Genomic DNA, 14758 nt, shown 5'->3' with positions numbered 1-14758 from the left:
GAAAAGGATTGATGATTGGGTTTTTTTTCAGTGCCATGTTTGTTTACTAACAAGGTTTTGCCAGGATGGCACCTGGTTCAGTTTTTGGTTGATGGTGTTTACTAAGATCCTGTGAGCATTTGGTCATATTGATTTAACAGAAGGATTAACATATAGCCTAAAAAATCTTTAAGGAGGAAGGTGTTTTATTACCTCTCTCGCTGTGGATGAGATGCAGAGCTCTCCTAATATATTTTGTCATTTGCAGTTATTTACAGCTTCTAATTTCTAAAAGCCCATCCCTGAAGACAGATACATGTAACTGAAAGTTATAGTGGAGTTCTGTTTTGATTGCTCTAACAGAATATGATATATCTTGGTTTATCCATTATTATCAGGTTATGTCTGTTACTGGCAAAACTTTTTCTCTTACTGCTGTTACCTCTTTCGTACTGCAGTACCTACAAATTTGGAATATAGCCCAAGTGCAATTTTTTTGTTCTACTAAAGAAAAATTGATAACTGCTGATAGACATATCTGATGTACTCAGAAACTGAAGTACCTATTATAATAAAAGCATAAAATGGCAAATATAATTAGTATTTTTTAATAACATTGTTCTGTATCACAGTGTTGCTTTGGCTTTCTCTGCAATTCGACTTCTCCAAGATGCAAACATTTTTAGGATGGAAGTGACACATTCTCAAGAAGAAAAGGATGAAAGGGAGTGTTCGGTATGTGTGGATATTTGTTTTAAACCATTGTTTAGTATATGAAGTCTTGTATTTAGTGCCGAGTGATTTTCAGAATACTAGAATGTAGCGGGCATCTATATTATGTGGTTACCATTAACCTGGAGAGAAAATTGTGTATGACTTGCCTCAGATACTTGCTTGCCTATAGTATATTCAGTATGTCTATAATCATAATTTTAATTTGTATGTGGCTAGGAATTACAGTTTTTATTTGTAAACTCTCAAATGGCAGCATTGAAAGTCTCCTTTTGTTTAAAAAACCCATACAAACAGAAAGGGGAAAAAATAGCTATGAGGTGAATATCTTTTATTATTCAGTTAAGCTATTTTAGGGTTTTTGCTTGAAAACCTACCACAGAATATCCTATTTCAAAGAGCCAGACCAACCAGTTCACATTGTTGCTGTGTTCTAAATTTAGTAAGATTTCACCTGACTTCTGTTGACAAACATGTAGGGATACTGATCTGTATTTTGGAAAGCCAATGTACAAAACCTATTGGTTATGCACCACACATTCACTCGCCAGTGCACAGTAAGTCAAACTGATTTACATGGACAGAGCAGTTGGGCAGTCACATCAGATTTTGTAACATGCATAACAAGACTGGAGTTACCTGCATGCAGTGTAATTATTCTCTGTCTGTGTTGACTATCAGGGTCTTCTGTCTTTCTGCACTTGCGCCTACATTTTCTTAGGACTGCCCTGTAACCAGTAACAGAGTTCTGGCTTTTTTATTCCTCATTTGCATCAACACAAGTCATTCATAACGATTTTTGAATAAGTGAAACACAGGTGCAGCAGCATCCATTTATTGCTTGCTGGAGCAAATCTTTAGAATATGGATTGTAGAATTTTTGTAATAGAAAGACTGTTTATACTATGTGAAGATGGCAGACTGAGTTGAGCTGAGAATTCTCCCAAACACTTCCAGTACTATATTACATTAACATTTGTTTCTAATCACCAGAAAAAATAAAACTATAAATAAATAAAAAAAATATTTCTAATAACTAGTGAAGTACCAGAACTTGAAATTGATCCTGCTTTACAATTACACTTTTATGTAAGTGTCTTAGAGTTTTGTGTAATATAAAGTCCAAACTCTTAGAATTATTCTCCATGACACACATAGTATATGGATATATTTATGGAATCTCCCATAAAAAATGGTTTAATTTTCATTTGTTACAATTCTTTTTTTCCTATAGATTAAAAGTTAAATAATAAATGGCTTCCTGTTATTAAAAGAATATGTATCCACCCTTCAGAAAAACTTCTGGTTATAATTATATTATTTGTAATACATTTGTATTAATTTGATCTATTTTAGACTGATCGTGCCCTGTGGCTTTGTTTGCAGTAAAGTAGTTGACTCAGAAAGTAACATTTCTCTTGCTTTTGGAAATTATTAGGACTCTTACATTGAAGATGTCCAACTGCCTCACAGTATAACAGCACAAGATCATATGAATGTACATCTGTGGCTAAGGTGTCGTACAATGTTAGTGACTGCACTAGTAACACAGATACATGGCGTTGGGGATATGAAAGGTATTATATAATGGGCAAGTAAGCCTATTCAGACACAATTCTCATTCATAAATAAAAAATATTAACATTAATTCTGGGGCTGTATTATTACTGAGCAACTATTTGTGTTAAATTCATCCAATGCAATAAGGAAAATACATTTTGGAGTACAATCTCTCCCTAAAGCATGTAAACACAAAACATTATATTAATTTTCATTTAATGATCATTATCTTTTGATAAATCACTTGTGTGTGAAAAAATTTCAAATGTTCTAGAATAATTAAATATGCTTGTTTTAAAAAACACTGTTGCTACATTCTTCTAGTTTTAAAACTCTCAGATTTTTTTTCCACTTTTTATATCTCAGTACATGAAATGTTCCTGTATATCTCCTAAAAATGTTCCAGATTCTTTTTTTAAAAGCATTTAAGTAAGACAATACAAAATACATTTATTGCAGTTTGATTATGAATAAAATGTTCTTAATTTCTTAGTTCTATGAATTTATTATAAACTCTGACGCTCACTAAAGAATCAAAATCACTGTCTAGGTCTGCAGCCAAACTCTTATTTAATCTCTTCTGGTTAATTCCTGTGAAAGCTGTTACTATTTTGGAATAATAACTAAGATCAGATTTTTTAGTATGTAGTGTAGGTTTTATGGGTGAGAATGATATCTGATCTACAAACTAATTATTTATGCTAGTGGCTTATGGACAAAGAACGTATTTGGATGAACTTAAAACAAGTGCAGTTTAAAAACTAAGTGGTTTTTCTTTTTAAAGTAAATTTGGCACAGAATCGATGAAATGGTAAATATGGAATCTATAATGTCAGATTTTCTGTAACTTTTTAGAGTGGAAGTGACTTCTTAGGAATGGTAGAAGATACCATAAAACTTCTTTATTGTATTTTTACTATCCATGTATTGTATTCTATTATACTATTTCTATTGTATTTTTACTATTCATATATTCTCTTCTTTTAGAGAATGATGTGGCTGAACGCAGAAGTGTGATAAAAGAAGTAATACTAGAGGCAGAAGCCTTTGGAGATATTGAGACTCAGGCTGAAATGATGATGCAAGCTGCTATTCTTGACCTGCAAGAAAAATGTCCCGTGGCAGGCATTAAACTTCTTTTGCAGGTTTGTGCACAAAGGAGAAACTGTTCGCTTTTCTTTGATGCATTTTTCATGAGGTCAGAACAGCTGATGCCAGCATTAATTAAGCTTGAAATAGTACCTCTAAAATAGATTTTTTTTTTCACTTTGTGTGATTTGTCCTCATACATAGACAGCAAAAGTAGTAACTACTTTGGTTTATGTTGTCTATGTCCAAACAGAATATCATCAGTTTACTCCAAGCGGATACATTAATTTCCCCTCCAGCTTCTTTGACTCTTGTGAAAAGTATGCTTCTGCTGGCAGACATACTAACACTGCAGGATACAGAGCATTGCTCTTCTACAGTGGAACCATTAAACTTACTTATTTTGGCACATGAATTTACCATTAAAGCAGTGAGTATATGTTGCTGATTTATACAGCATTTGCAAATCCTTCCAACAGTCTTGATTATCTATTATGGAAACTATTTTAACAATTTATTAAAAAGGGTTGTTCCTGTTACCTGATTACTTCAATTTTCCCTAGATTACATCTTATAATTCTTATAATCCCTAGATTACATCTTATAAAACTTATTTATGTATACTCATCAGGCATACTCATGTTTGTAGTCTGGTATTTTCATACAACTGAAGGAATGTATGAAAGCATACTTGAAAAATGTACATCCATATGTGAAAACAGAAATAGGTAGTTGGACTTTTAAAGAGATGTGGAACACTCAATTTTCCCATTTTAAGTGAGGGATATGTTCATACCGAGTACCTCAGGGAGGATGTACATGTCATAAAACTCCTAACTCTTGAGCATCCACGTTTAAGAATTTAGCTTTGTATCTTAGAATAATTTGTATTAGAGAATCTATATAGAGTAGCATATTGTTATGATGTTTTAGATTTACAGATTGTTACAATCAGTATGAAGAAATCATTTCCTTGTAAAAAATCAAATATGCAATAAAAATAATAATCCAAAGACATGAAATCTGTGAGAGGGCTGTATAGTCACAAACCATTTACCTATTTGGTGATTCAAAAATAGATATGCACTTCTGCAGTCTCTACCCATTCTTGAAACAGTTTATAAAGAAAAGCTTTTCGATCAAATTATTTTCTTATATTTCCTAATACAGAAGTTTAATCCATTGAAATATTTGTTCCTCTAGGTAATAACAAATCGTATGAATCACTTCAGACTCAGACTTGCTCTTGTGAGACTTGCTACCCTTCAGGAGACTCAAAACTTTACAGCATGTCCCCATCACCTTGTTTCCATGAATGAAAAGTTTGACTAGTCCATACACGTGATATTCTTTTTCTTTTCTGGCCTTTGTTGGATGTCAGATTTCTTTGTAGAAATGACAGTTTCTTTCTAGGGCTCAGGTTACATGCTAGATCTATTTCTTAGACTGATTTGAAGGGTGTTTGCTTTTAGAAACCAAAGCCTAACATTAATAAATTTGATCAAGAGTTCATTGGAATTGTTTGTTTGCTACAAAACTCCTCTGCAAAGAAAAGTACAAACCAAAATCAAGGAGTTTAGGGAGTATCAAACCCTTTTCTAGTTGTCTTTTACAAGACATGTTTGACTTCCAGGGTCTTGCAATACCTAACTTACTTTATCAAACTGCTGTTTAATTTGCTGTCTGCAACTTGATTTTACAAAGCATGCTTTTTTTCATAGATTTTTGTTTGTGGAGAACCCATTGAACAGCAAATAGAAGACAGTACGTTGACTTGCCTTGTCCTACCTACAAAAAATATCTACTTGCCACATATCAACTTGCTAGCTCAAGTCAAAATGAGAATCGGTAAGAAAAATGCAAATCAGTTTTATTTTTGTTTCTTCAGTATTTTTCATTCATATTTTGTGCAACAGCAGATAAACTGATACATAGAAGTGAATGCAGTAAATCAATTGTTTTCATTATACAAACAACATATTTTGAAAACCAATAATAGATGCCTGTTTGGCTCCATACAATGTGTGTAAGCAAGGTACAGTTCTTATGGGAACTATAATCAGCAAAGGCTTAAATATTAATATTATAGCTTGATGAAACTAATGGGAACTTCAAATTTTTAAGTGGAAGTTAACAATACTTTTCCAGCTTCTGTATGAAGCATTAATTCTGTGAAAACTTCCTGTATATATTCCATCTCTCTAGAAGCAGTTCCATCTCGCTAGGAACTATGTAATGATATCAAATCATACAGAATAATAGTGATAATTCCCTATCACAATAAAATAGTGTCTGTTATTGTTGTCATCCTTTGATTTAACAACTTTTCTTTATATAGAAGCTTGGAAATATGCTGAATAGTAACAGAAGACAACCTTTAAGATTCGTCTGAGATTTGTTGATGTACAGCACATTTAGAGAAAGGGATATTGTCTCCATATTCCTTCTGTTAAACTTAATTTGGTGTATATCTGACTTACAATGGACTAGAAAATCTAGAAATCACTTACTGCACTTGGGTTTGCATTGCAGAGTAGCCTCAGGGTGTTCTGGACCTTTGTCAGGAAGATACGCTCCAGGAGCCTGTTGGTGCACTCCAACCACTACTTTGTATTCCACTTTTAGGAGTAGAATAGATGTAGTCCAAAGTAAACACTCTGAAGTGCATCTGCTGTGGCTGTCAGGTCTTCAACACTGGCTGGTTTGCTCTAGAGATCCACCCTTACTGTGCTTTACTGCTTGTCAGTGCAGGCATGGCCAGACTCACTCATAGTAATGGCCGTGTTTGACCAGTTCCTGTTTCTGAATTCACATTTTTAGGAAAAGCCTATGAATACAGATGTATATCAGTATAAGAGGTATGCAGCCTTTAGAACTGGTTACTACAAAAGGAATTTGGGAATTTGGAAATGCTCAGAGATGTTTAGCTCTTGGCTATGACTAGCATACTGCTAGTCTTTCCAGATTGTGAAAGGGTTGATTTGTGTAGCCTTAGCTTCTTTTGGATGATCTAGGCAAACCTCAAGGGCATCATAAAGAAGTGAAACAGCATTATAGTTCTGTATTTATATCCATTAATCACTAGGATTTTTGGGAATTGGTTTGTAATAGTAAATATATAACAGCCTTTGTTCAAAGGAAGGTAATTCTTTTTGCATAAATAGGTTTTCTATTAAATAATTTACTAAGAACTGTATTTTTTTTCTCCCTTAGGACACACATTAGCTGAAAAAGTAGCTTGTACACCTGCAAGAGGAGATCCACTGCAATGGCTAGGTGCTCTCAAACATTTAGAATCAGCACTGAAGCTTTGCAGAGCATCTGCGACAAAAAAATTAGATATGGAAGCCGAACTTCTTTTTCAGATAGGTAAATAAAACACTGTACATCGTGACTGCCTTTCTAGGCAATGTTATGCCTGTGGCCTCTCTTAAAATGGAGACATTTTACTGTACAAATAGAACAGATTTGGATTATTTCTCACCCTGTCTAGCTGCAGATCTCTCTCCCATGTTTAGTATCACAGCAGCATAATTCAGGATGCATTACACAATAATTTCAAAACTGCAGTAAAACTTCTCCAACCTGTATGTTCTCAGGGATCAAAGGTGTAGCCAGTGAGACTAAGGACAGTGCAGAAAGCTAATTAGCTTCTTTGCATCAGTCAGAACTAAAGAAGATGAGCGGCTCAGAAAGTATTTCTAAGTAATTTAAGAAAGCTAATGAATTATACAGTGTTTGCATGCATTTGGATTTTAGTGCCATTATGTTTTGCACCAGGAGATGTTGGTTGGTTAGGATCCCAGTCAGAAAGACACCCAAGATCCCATAAAGTATGTCTTAAAATGCCATTTATTTGAGCTAACAGCATAAAGAAAAAGAAGATCATGGAAATCATGTTATGTACCTTCAGATGCTGAGAAGGTGTTCCAATCAGGGTGTAGCACAACATGCAAATCCTGTCTGTGGAAAAGTTACCTCATTTTTGCCTTTTGAGCTATTAGAGGACTTAAAAGAAAACAATTCTAGTCATCATTTCTATTCTCAAACAAAAAGCCTATTCACATAAGAACTTCTTGCTGCACTTTCATAGAAAGGGCAGGTGATGTAATCACTGGTACTGAGAGTTTATCCTGTGGCTAGGGGATGTGCATAGCACAACATAGGCCTGAAGGTCACACTGTATGTGCAGCATAGCGTAGGACAGATCAGGCCTATGCATTAACTCCTCCATGTAAAATGGTGTTCTGGTTAGGATCACTACATGTTAGGAGTCATTATGATTCCAAAGTTTGGTTATTTTAGCTACTCTGTGATTTACTATAAAAGCATTGTGCACTACATTTTAAGCAAAGTCTTTTCCGGTTTGTTTATCAGAAAGAAAAGAGATAATGCACTATGCTGTTCAACTTTCCTGGAGGGAAAAACAGTCTGGGTCTTACAGAAGAAACCCCAAACAAATCTTGCAAATCTGCTTCCTATATTTCTTTTTTAGGTAAGGTAGAACGCCAGATAACTGAAACAGGCAATAACAAGTCATCTCAAGCTGTTGAAACCCTCTCAGAAGCTATAAAACTCAGCCAGCAACATGATCAAAAATTTGAGTAAGGAACAAGCTATATACCTTTCAAAATAATTTTAATCACACATGAATATAGTTTTTTGACAGTTTTCTGAAATTTGGTGTCAGACTTCTGTTATGAAGCACCTTTTATGTTTTGGAGAGTTTTCTTCTATTGCAGTATAGAAGAGCTACTGTATATTTATTTCCTTATTTAAAACAAATGCCGAGAACATTTAAAAGCATATTTCAGAGTATACAAAGTTAAAGCTTTCTGGTTTAATTCCAAATTTGTACTCTCTCTGTCAACACCAGGAAAAGAGCTATCAATTAAACAGAGGTTTTATTCATATTTCAGAAGATGAGTTGTGGTCTGTCCCCTTCCAGATAATAGAAATCCAACTTGAAAAGGTTAGCAGCCAGAAACAGTCAAAGAACAGAGGCAGAAGGAGCATAGGAAATGTGTTTGTAACAGATATCAGGACAGTGACTTTGGCATTAGTTATCAGCGTAGAAGATGCCTGAAGAGTTGCGCCAACCCAGCCAATAAATTCTGCCAAGCAGCTCTGATACATTGGACTTTAGATTTTTTTAGTTTCTTGACCAGTCTTAATGAATAATGTGCCAAGTCTGGTTACAGAGGGTGTAAAGGCAGCAATTTACCTTGCTTGTTTGGGTATTCTGTTACTAAGTTAATGAACCAGAACTCTGAACACAGAAGCAGTAGCACAGTAATAAACCTCTACAAGCAGTCAGCATGGTGGAAGATAGTACAGAAATGGACTGTGGTGATGTTTCGCAGGTTTAGTTTGCTACACTCTTATTTAATTTGCTGCTATCTTTCTAAAAGAATGTACAGCAACATCAATGGACATTGGCTTTCTTATTTTAGAGAACTAAACATCCCAATCACGTTTATACAAGTCCTTTGATATCTATGGGATTGTTAATTAAAGTTGTTTATTGATATCTCAAATACTTTTTTGTTAGCAAGACTAGAGAGTTCACTAAATTGTCACCAACAAAGTGTAGAACTTGCCATCTTCCTGCTTAGTTTGCCCTATCTTGAACTGTACAATACTCTTTGTCTTTTGTATTTTGCGTTACACAAATCATACCAAAGCTGGAATTTATTGTATTATATAAACAACCAACTCTGTGCAATATGATTCTATCCAGAACAGTAACTACATAAGCAGGAGTTTGTTGCTGTGCTTAGCAAAAGTGATTCATGGGGGAGATCTGGAGAGATCTAAAAAGACAGGAGGAACCTGCATAAAAAGACTGTTCTAAACCTGTAGGAAATAGAAATGTTGGAGAAGGTCTCCGGGTATAGCGATTTTCAGCAGGTTGAGACAAGTAATTCTGCCCCTCTACTTCACTCTGGTGGGACCCCACCTGGAGTACTGCATCCAGCTCTGGGGTCCTCAGTACAGGAAAGACAGGGACCTGTTGGAGTGGGTCCAGAGGAGGGCCACAAAAATGATCAGAGGGCTCGAACATCTCTTCTGTAAGGGAAGGCTGAGAAAGTTGGGGTTGTTTAGCCAGGAGAAGAGAAGACTGCAGGGAGACCTTATTGCAGTCTTTCAGTACTTGAAGGGGGCTTATAAGAAAGATGAGGACAGACTTTTTAATAGGGCTTGTAGCAGTATGACAAGGGACAATGGCTTTAAGGCAAAAGAGAGTAGATTCAGACTAGATATAAGGATATATCTATATTATTATAATAGATGTGATTTTTTACAATGAGGGTGGTGAAACACTGGAACAGGTTGCCTGGAGAGGTGGTAGATGCCCCGTGCCTGGAAGCATTCCAAGGTCAGGCTGGAGGGGGTTTTGAGCAACCTGATGTAGTTGGAAGTGTCCCTACTCATTGCAGGGGGGTTGGAGTAGATGATCTTTAAAGGTCCCTTCCAACCTAAACCATTCTGTGATTCTATGAATTCTATTATTTTTACCTGGTTTGTAATATTATTATAAAAATAACTGAAAGGAGAAGGAAGTATAGGAGGAGAACAGGAACTGGTGAACACAGTCTGCCTGAAGATGTAGAGTATTCTGGTACAGAACTCAGAACTGAGAAGGTTCCTCAGCTGAGGCCAGTGAAGAAATGAAAGACTGTTTTGGTCACTATGGGTATTTTTGCCAATTTCTGGAAGAGTTTTACTGAAAACCCATACCCAAATTAAGCCACCCATGTTTCAGGGCCTGAATGTGAAGAAGGAAGTGGAACCCATACAAATTCTGTACAGAAAGATCACTTCCCTTGCAGAATTACAGTGTTCTTACTGAACGTTTGAAATTTATTTATGCAATATTCATTGCACATAATGCAAATTATATTTTACATACTCCTAAATCAATTTGTTATTTGTTATGCATAATGTCGGGATGCTTTAGACTCACTAAGACTCTAAAACAGGATCACATGGCTTTCTGAAAGAAGAGACACATTAAGTAGATGATGAGGGCTGGATGAATGATTTATTTGGTGAGGCTGTCTGGCTAGTCTTATGCAGGAGTCAGATTGTATCATTGTAATGCTTACTTTGATAGTAATATTGATTGAGCTGTGCGTTGTTTCTTATAGGTTAATAAGAAGATCATACCTTGAAATAGCACTATTATATTTGCATTTTGCAACAGATAATGAGGATTTGTCACAGACAGATAAGATGGTACTTTCCAAATCAAACGTATGTTTTCTATCTTTTGGTTATTGGCCTCTTCAAAGCAGGACATATATTTCTGTTAGAACACTGTGTACCTTGCCAGACTGTTACTTACAGTGACTTGTAAATCATACCGATACTGAAGATCCTACTAGAAGAATCACACAAAGAAATCATACAGTACGGCAGTAGGATTTTATCTTGTTTGATGTTATTTCTTATGCTTATTGCATTAAATGATGACATTTAAAATATTTTTCTGTATAAAATAGGAAGAAACAAAACCAACAGTCTTTTAATTTCTAATTAAGTACTAATTAATTTGTACCTTGCAAAGAAAACATAACATTCAAAGTGCTGATATTTCTATTTTTAAGTGCTAATATTTATACTTCACCAGATTTCAATTTTTCCATTCAAATATGAGTGACAGCCACATTAAAGCGGCTACAAGCCACAAACTGAAAGCATAGTGTATAACAAAAAAGAGGTAATTAAGATTCCAGAAAGTGGAAAATTGTAGCAAAACTGTATACAGTGGTGACCATAGTACGAGCTGCTCTGAGAAATTTTTTTCAAAAGCAGCCAATTTTAGTATGCTCTGGACAATTTTTTCAATTTTAGCAATTAATCCATGGATTTACAATCAATGCTGATTTTTAAAACTTGCAAAGAAAACATTAATTCTGAATTCTGTAAACAGGAGGGCTTTTTTTCCTATATTTAAAATATATTTTGCCATAATACATTTAGAATCCTAATTATGAACTGGTGTTTAATTTTAGACCTCTTCTGGAGAACTCTCTCCATCTGAGGAGGCTTTGAAATCAGAAGGCTACAAAGTACAAGCCTGGATTGCAATAAAAGCAGCTACACAGGTTGGTGCAATATTCTGAAGAGGTAATTTTTTGGTTTTCTTTCATTTCATCTTATGCTACTTAGACAAGCAAGCAAGACAGGAATTAAGGTTTCCTGAAATTTCTGGCGTGGGTTTTAATAGGGGAGATTAAAATGGAAGCTGTCCGAGTCGTGCATTTAATCTCTCTTGGACAGATCTGACTCTGTTTACCTCAACTTTGATTCAGTGCAAATAGAACAGCACACTGCCTGATATGTGTGTGCATATGTTTGACATGTAGGTAGACATCAGTGGCATCCAGGTGAGGATATCTGATTTAAAATCACTTATGTAGTAATTAAGCTGTCAGCAGTAATGATTTATTTAAGTATAGTATGTACCATATGTCAGAGAGAAATAGAATATTTTCCTGACTTTAAAAAACATAATATGGTGAGTAATTAATTTTTTGTCATCATCTTGTTACTCTCAGATTTTAAAATTATATAAATATTGTAGTGAACTTGTTCTGAATAAAATAAATATTATTTTTAGGTCAGTGAAGCTGTGCTTGCTTCTCAGCTGTTAAATGGAATGAAGAGTGTTAAAGAACATGGCATGAAGGATGCAGTGCAACAGAAAATCCCAGAATTTGCTTCCATGGATATTCTTGCTTCATACAGAGATTTCTTATCTGGTATTCTTTTATTCATAGTAATATTAGAACATTAAATAACTAGTGAACTATATATGCCATGTAATCTAGTAATACATTAAATATCTAATTTTCATTTATGAAAAATTATAAGTCAAATTTTGAAAGCAAAAGCAAAATCCTCATCCTGCATAGCAGTACAAAATATTAAGTAGACCTAGTGGGTCTGTGTCTGTGAACATGCCTGTGTTCAATAGGTTAAGAAAAACTGCATTTTTTGCATTCTGTTGCTCAGAAAGACAAAAGTGCACATATTTCCATGCTTTTAGAAAAACAGATGGACCTTTGTCACAGGACTTCCCCATACTTCTAGAGTAAGTCTTGCCCGCCGCATCAGTCATCACTGCTTTTTTTTCAAACACTGATTTAGAAGAGACTTTTTCCTTAGGTATATTAGCTTTTCCTTGGAGATTTTAAGTTTTTCTTTTGATTTTGCAAAGAGATGTTGGTGTTGAAGAGCTTGTTTCTCCCTGTCCTGCCTGCCCTACCCCCAAAAAATAACCCCAAACCAAACACCAAAACCAACGAACTAAAACTCCTGCAAAGTTATCTGCTCGGGTACTATATTCTAAAAGTTAAAGTCAGTATAATAAATTATTTTTACTGTCTTTCCAGTTGAATGGGTTATCATTTAGAGATACTTCCATTAGCTTGGTAGAACTTTGCCTTTGCCTGGTTTGTTTCCAACTTCTGCATTTATTTTACAATTATTGAAGTTGATGAAGTTTTTGATTTAAAAAAACATTCAGTGAAACTAGGAATCTGGGGATAATGTTTGCCAGATAATATATAAACACTAAGGCAAAATATCTGAATTTATTTTTAAACTAGGAACCATTAATTTAGTGATAAAATTTTGGTTCAGTGGCTTAATTGCAGTCATCCCAAGTGACTGACAAAGATTGAATTGCTCTGTCTGGTAGTTGCTGGCAAAGTTGAGCAATGTCTGCTTACTGTACCGTGTTTAAACATATGTGTTTTGATTGGTTTATGAAAACAAGTGTTGGATGCTAAGACTTTCCATCAATCTGATTGTTTTGTACTGGCTCCATTTGCTTATAATTACAGATAATTTTTTCTTTCAGCAAATGCAGCAGGTGTTTCTCCTGATAGTTCTGTTAGGCAATACAAAGAAGAACAGAAAATGTAGAAAAGCAATAGTAGGCCAAAATATATAAAGGTAAACTGAAATGGAAATTATCAGCACAGCGTGCTAAATATTTCCTGTAAAACCATTAGTGAAAGACATTGTTCGAGTCTCATCTGTAAACAATGTGTCCATTTTAACTTAATTCTGTTTTTACAATTGACAGTGAAATATCAGGAATAATGGAGACATTCAGATTTGGTAGAAGCACATATAATTATTTTCTGGAAGTTTACTATTAGGATTAACTGTAACATAATGTTTGTTCAATTTGGAATGAGAAACAGCAGAAGAATTGTGTAGGCTTTTGAGAGCACCATGTACTAATACAGTGAAAAAAATACTGAATTTAAGCAGTCATGTAGTGATAACTGTAACTGTACTTTTTGCATAAGTATAACTTTTAGGCAGCACAAAAAAAAAAAAGTGTTGTTTTTTTTAATCCATTGTCAAGAATATATTGCATTGATAATATGCTTAATATCTAAAAGGGACTGGATTGATACTAACGATAAATATTTCAGAGTACCTAACTCTTCTGAGTTCAGGTCAATCTAACTGTGAAGTTCAACTGCTGTAGTTATGACTGATGACTCCTAGTATTGTTTCCATTTAGGAAACATCTGCTATTGAACAATGTATAGAAACAATGGCTTTATATTTACATTCAGAGAGCGAGAGAGCACCTTGGTCTCTACCCCTTATAGCCTCTTGCAAGGACCAGTCAGATTCCTGACTATGATCTGAGAAATATTTTCTTTACTTTTACTAGTTCAAGTAATATTAAAGCAGAATAGAAAGAATTTTCCTTTTACGGAAAACATAATCAGGTTCACAAGTTACATTTTTAGTTACAGATTAGCCAATTCCAATTGTGCAGAAATAGCTTTTGAATTGCAACCATTCACTTAATATGTACTGTTAAACTGGTTTTGGATTTGCAGATGGATACAATGTTGTCTCTGAAAGTGCCAAAGTTTCTTCTACTGAAAACAAACAAGCCACACAAGACAAGCGGAGCCAGAGTGAAGGAACGGAAAGTCTTGCCACCAAGGCCAGCCACAAGAAAGAGTCAATAACATGGGTTCACTTAATTCACTACCACAGTTATTTAAAAAGACTTTACAACACAAACCTTTTATTTGGTATGAATTTTTTCTTCCTTCCAGAAAACTGCCATAAGTGAGATATTGTTCCTGGGTGCTAACAGGTTCAGATTCAAAGGCTATCATTAGTGTCATTTTGAGTTCCTTTAAATTGTATAAATGCAAAATAAATTTTCACTGAAATGAAGATTTATGTCATTTTACAAGTTTTGGAAGTGAAGTATTATTACCTTTTTTCCCCCATAATTATTCAAAAGCCTTCATGATACCTGGAAAAGTATCCCTCAAAACATAATTGCTATTACTATATCTGAAGCATTTTTTAAAAAATCATGATCTATATTTATTTTTAGTTCTAG

At 34.6% G+C, this 14758-nt stretch overlaps 1 protein-coding gene across 1 annotated transcript in view; it reads left to right on the top strand.

Annotated features, from left to right (window-relative positions):
* The window catches only part of CFAP54 (cilia and flagella associated protein 54), a 117393-nt gene that overhangs the window by 89500 nt on the left and 13135 nt on the right, over positions 1-14758 (top strand). The window contains exons 53-63 of the mRNA XM_056341897.1: positions 612-714; positions 2150-2288; positions 3259-3416; positions 3614-3790; positions 5082-5208; positions 6574-6729; positions 7856-7964; positions 10512-10599; positions 11379-11471; positions 11987-12128; positions 14238-14438. Of these exons, the coding sequence (XP_056197872.1) occupies positions 612-714; positions 2150-2288; positions 3259-3416; positions 3614-3790; positions 5082-5208; positions 6574-6729; positions 7856-7964; positions 10512-10599; positions 11379-11471; positions 11987-12128; positions 14238-14438 (1493 nt within the window). The remainder of the gene's footprint in view (positions 1-611; positions 715-2149; positions 2289-3258; positions 3417-3613; positions 3791-5081; positions 5209-6573; positions 6730-7855; positions 7965-10511; positions 10600-11378; positions 11472-11986; positions 12129-14237; positions 14439-14758) is intronic.

The sequence above is a fragment of the Falco biarmicus genome, chromosome 5 (assembly GCF_023638135.1).
Source record: "Falco biarmicus isolate bFalBia1 chromosome 5, bFalBia1.pri, whole genome shotgun sequence".
Lineage (NCBI taxonomy): Eukaryota > Metazoa > Chordata > Aves > Falconiformes > Falconidae > Falco > Falco biarmicus.
Note: the sequence above shows the minus strand (reverse complement) of the source record. Positions and strands in the feature narration are given on the sequence as shown.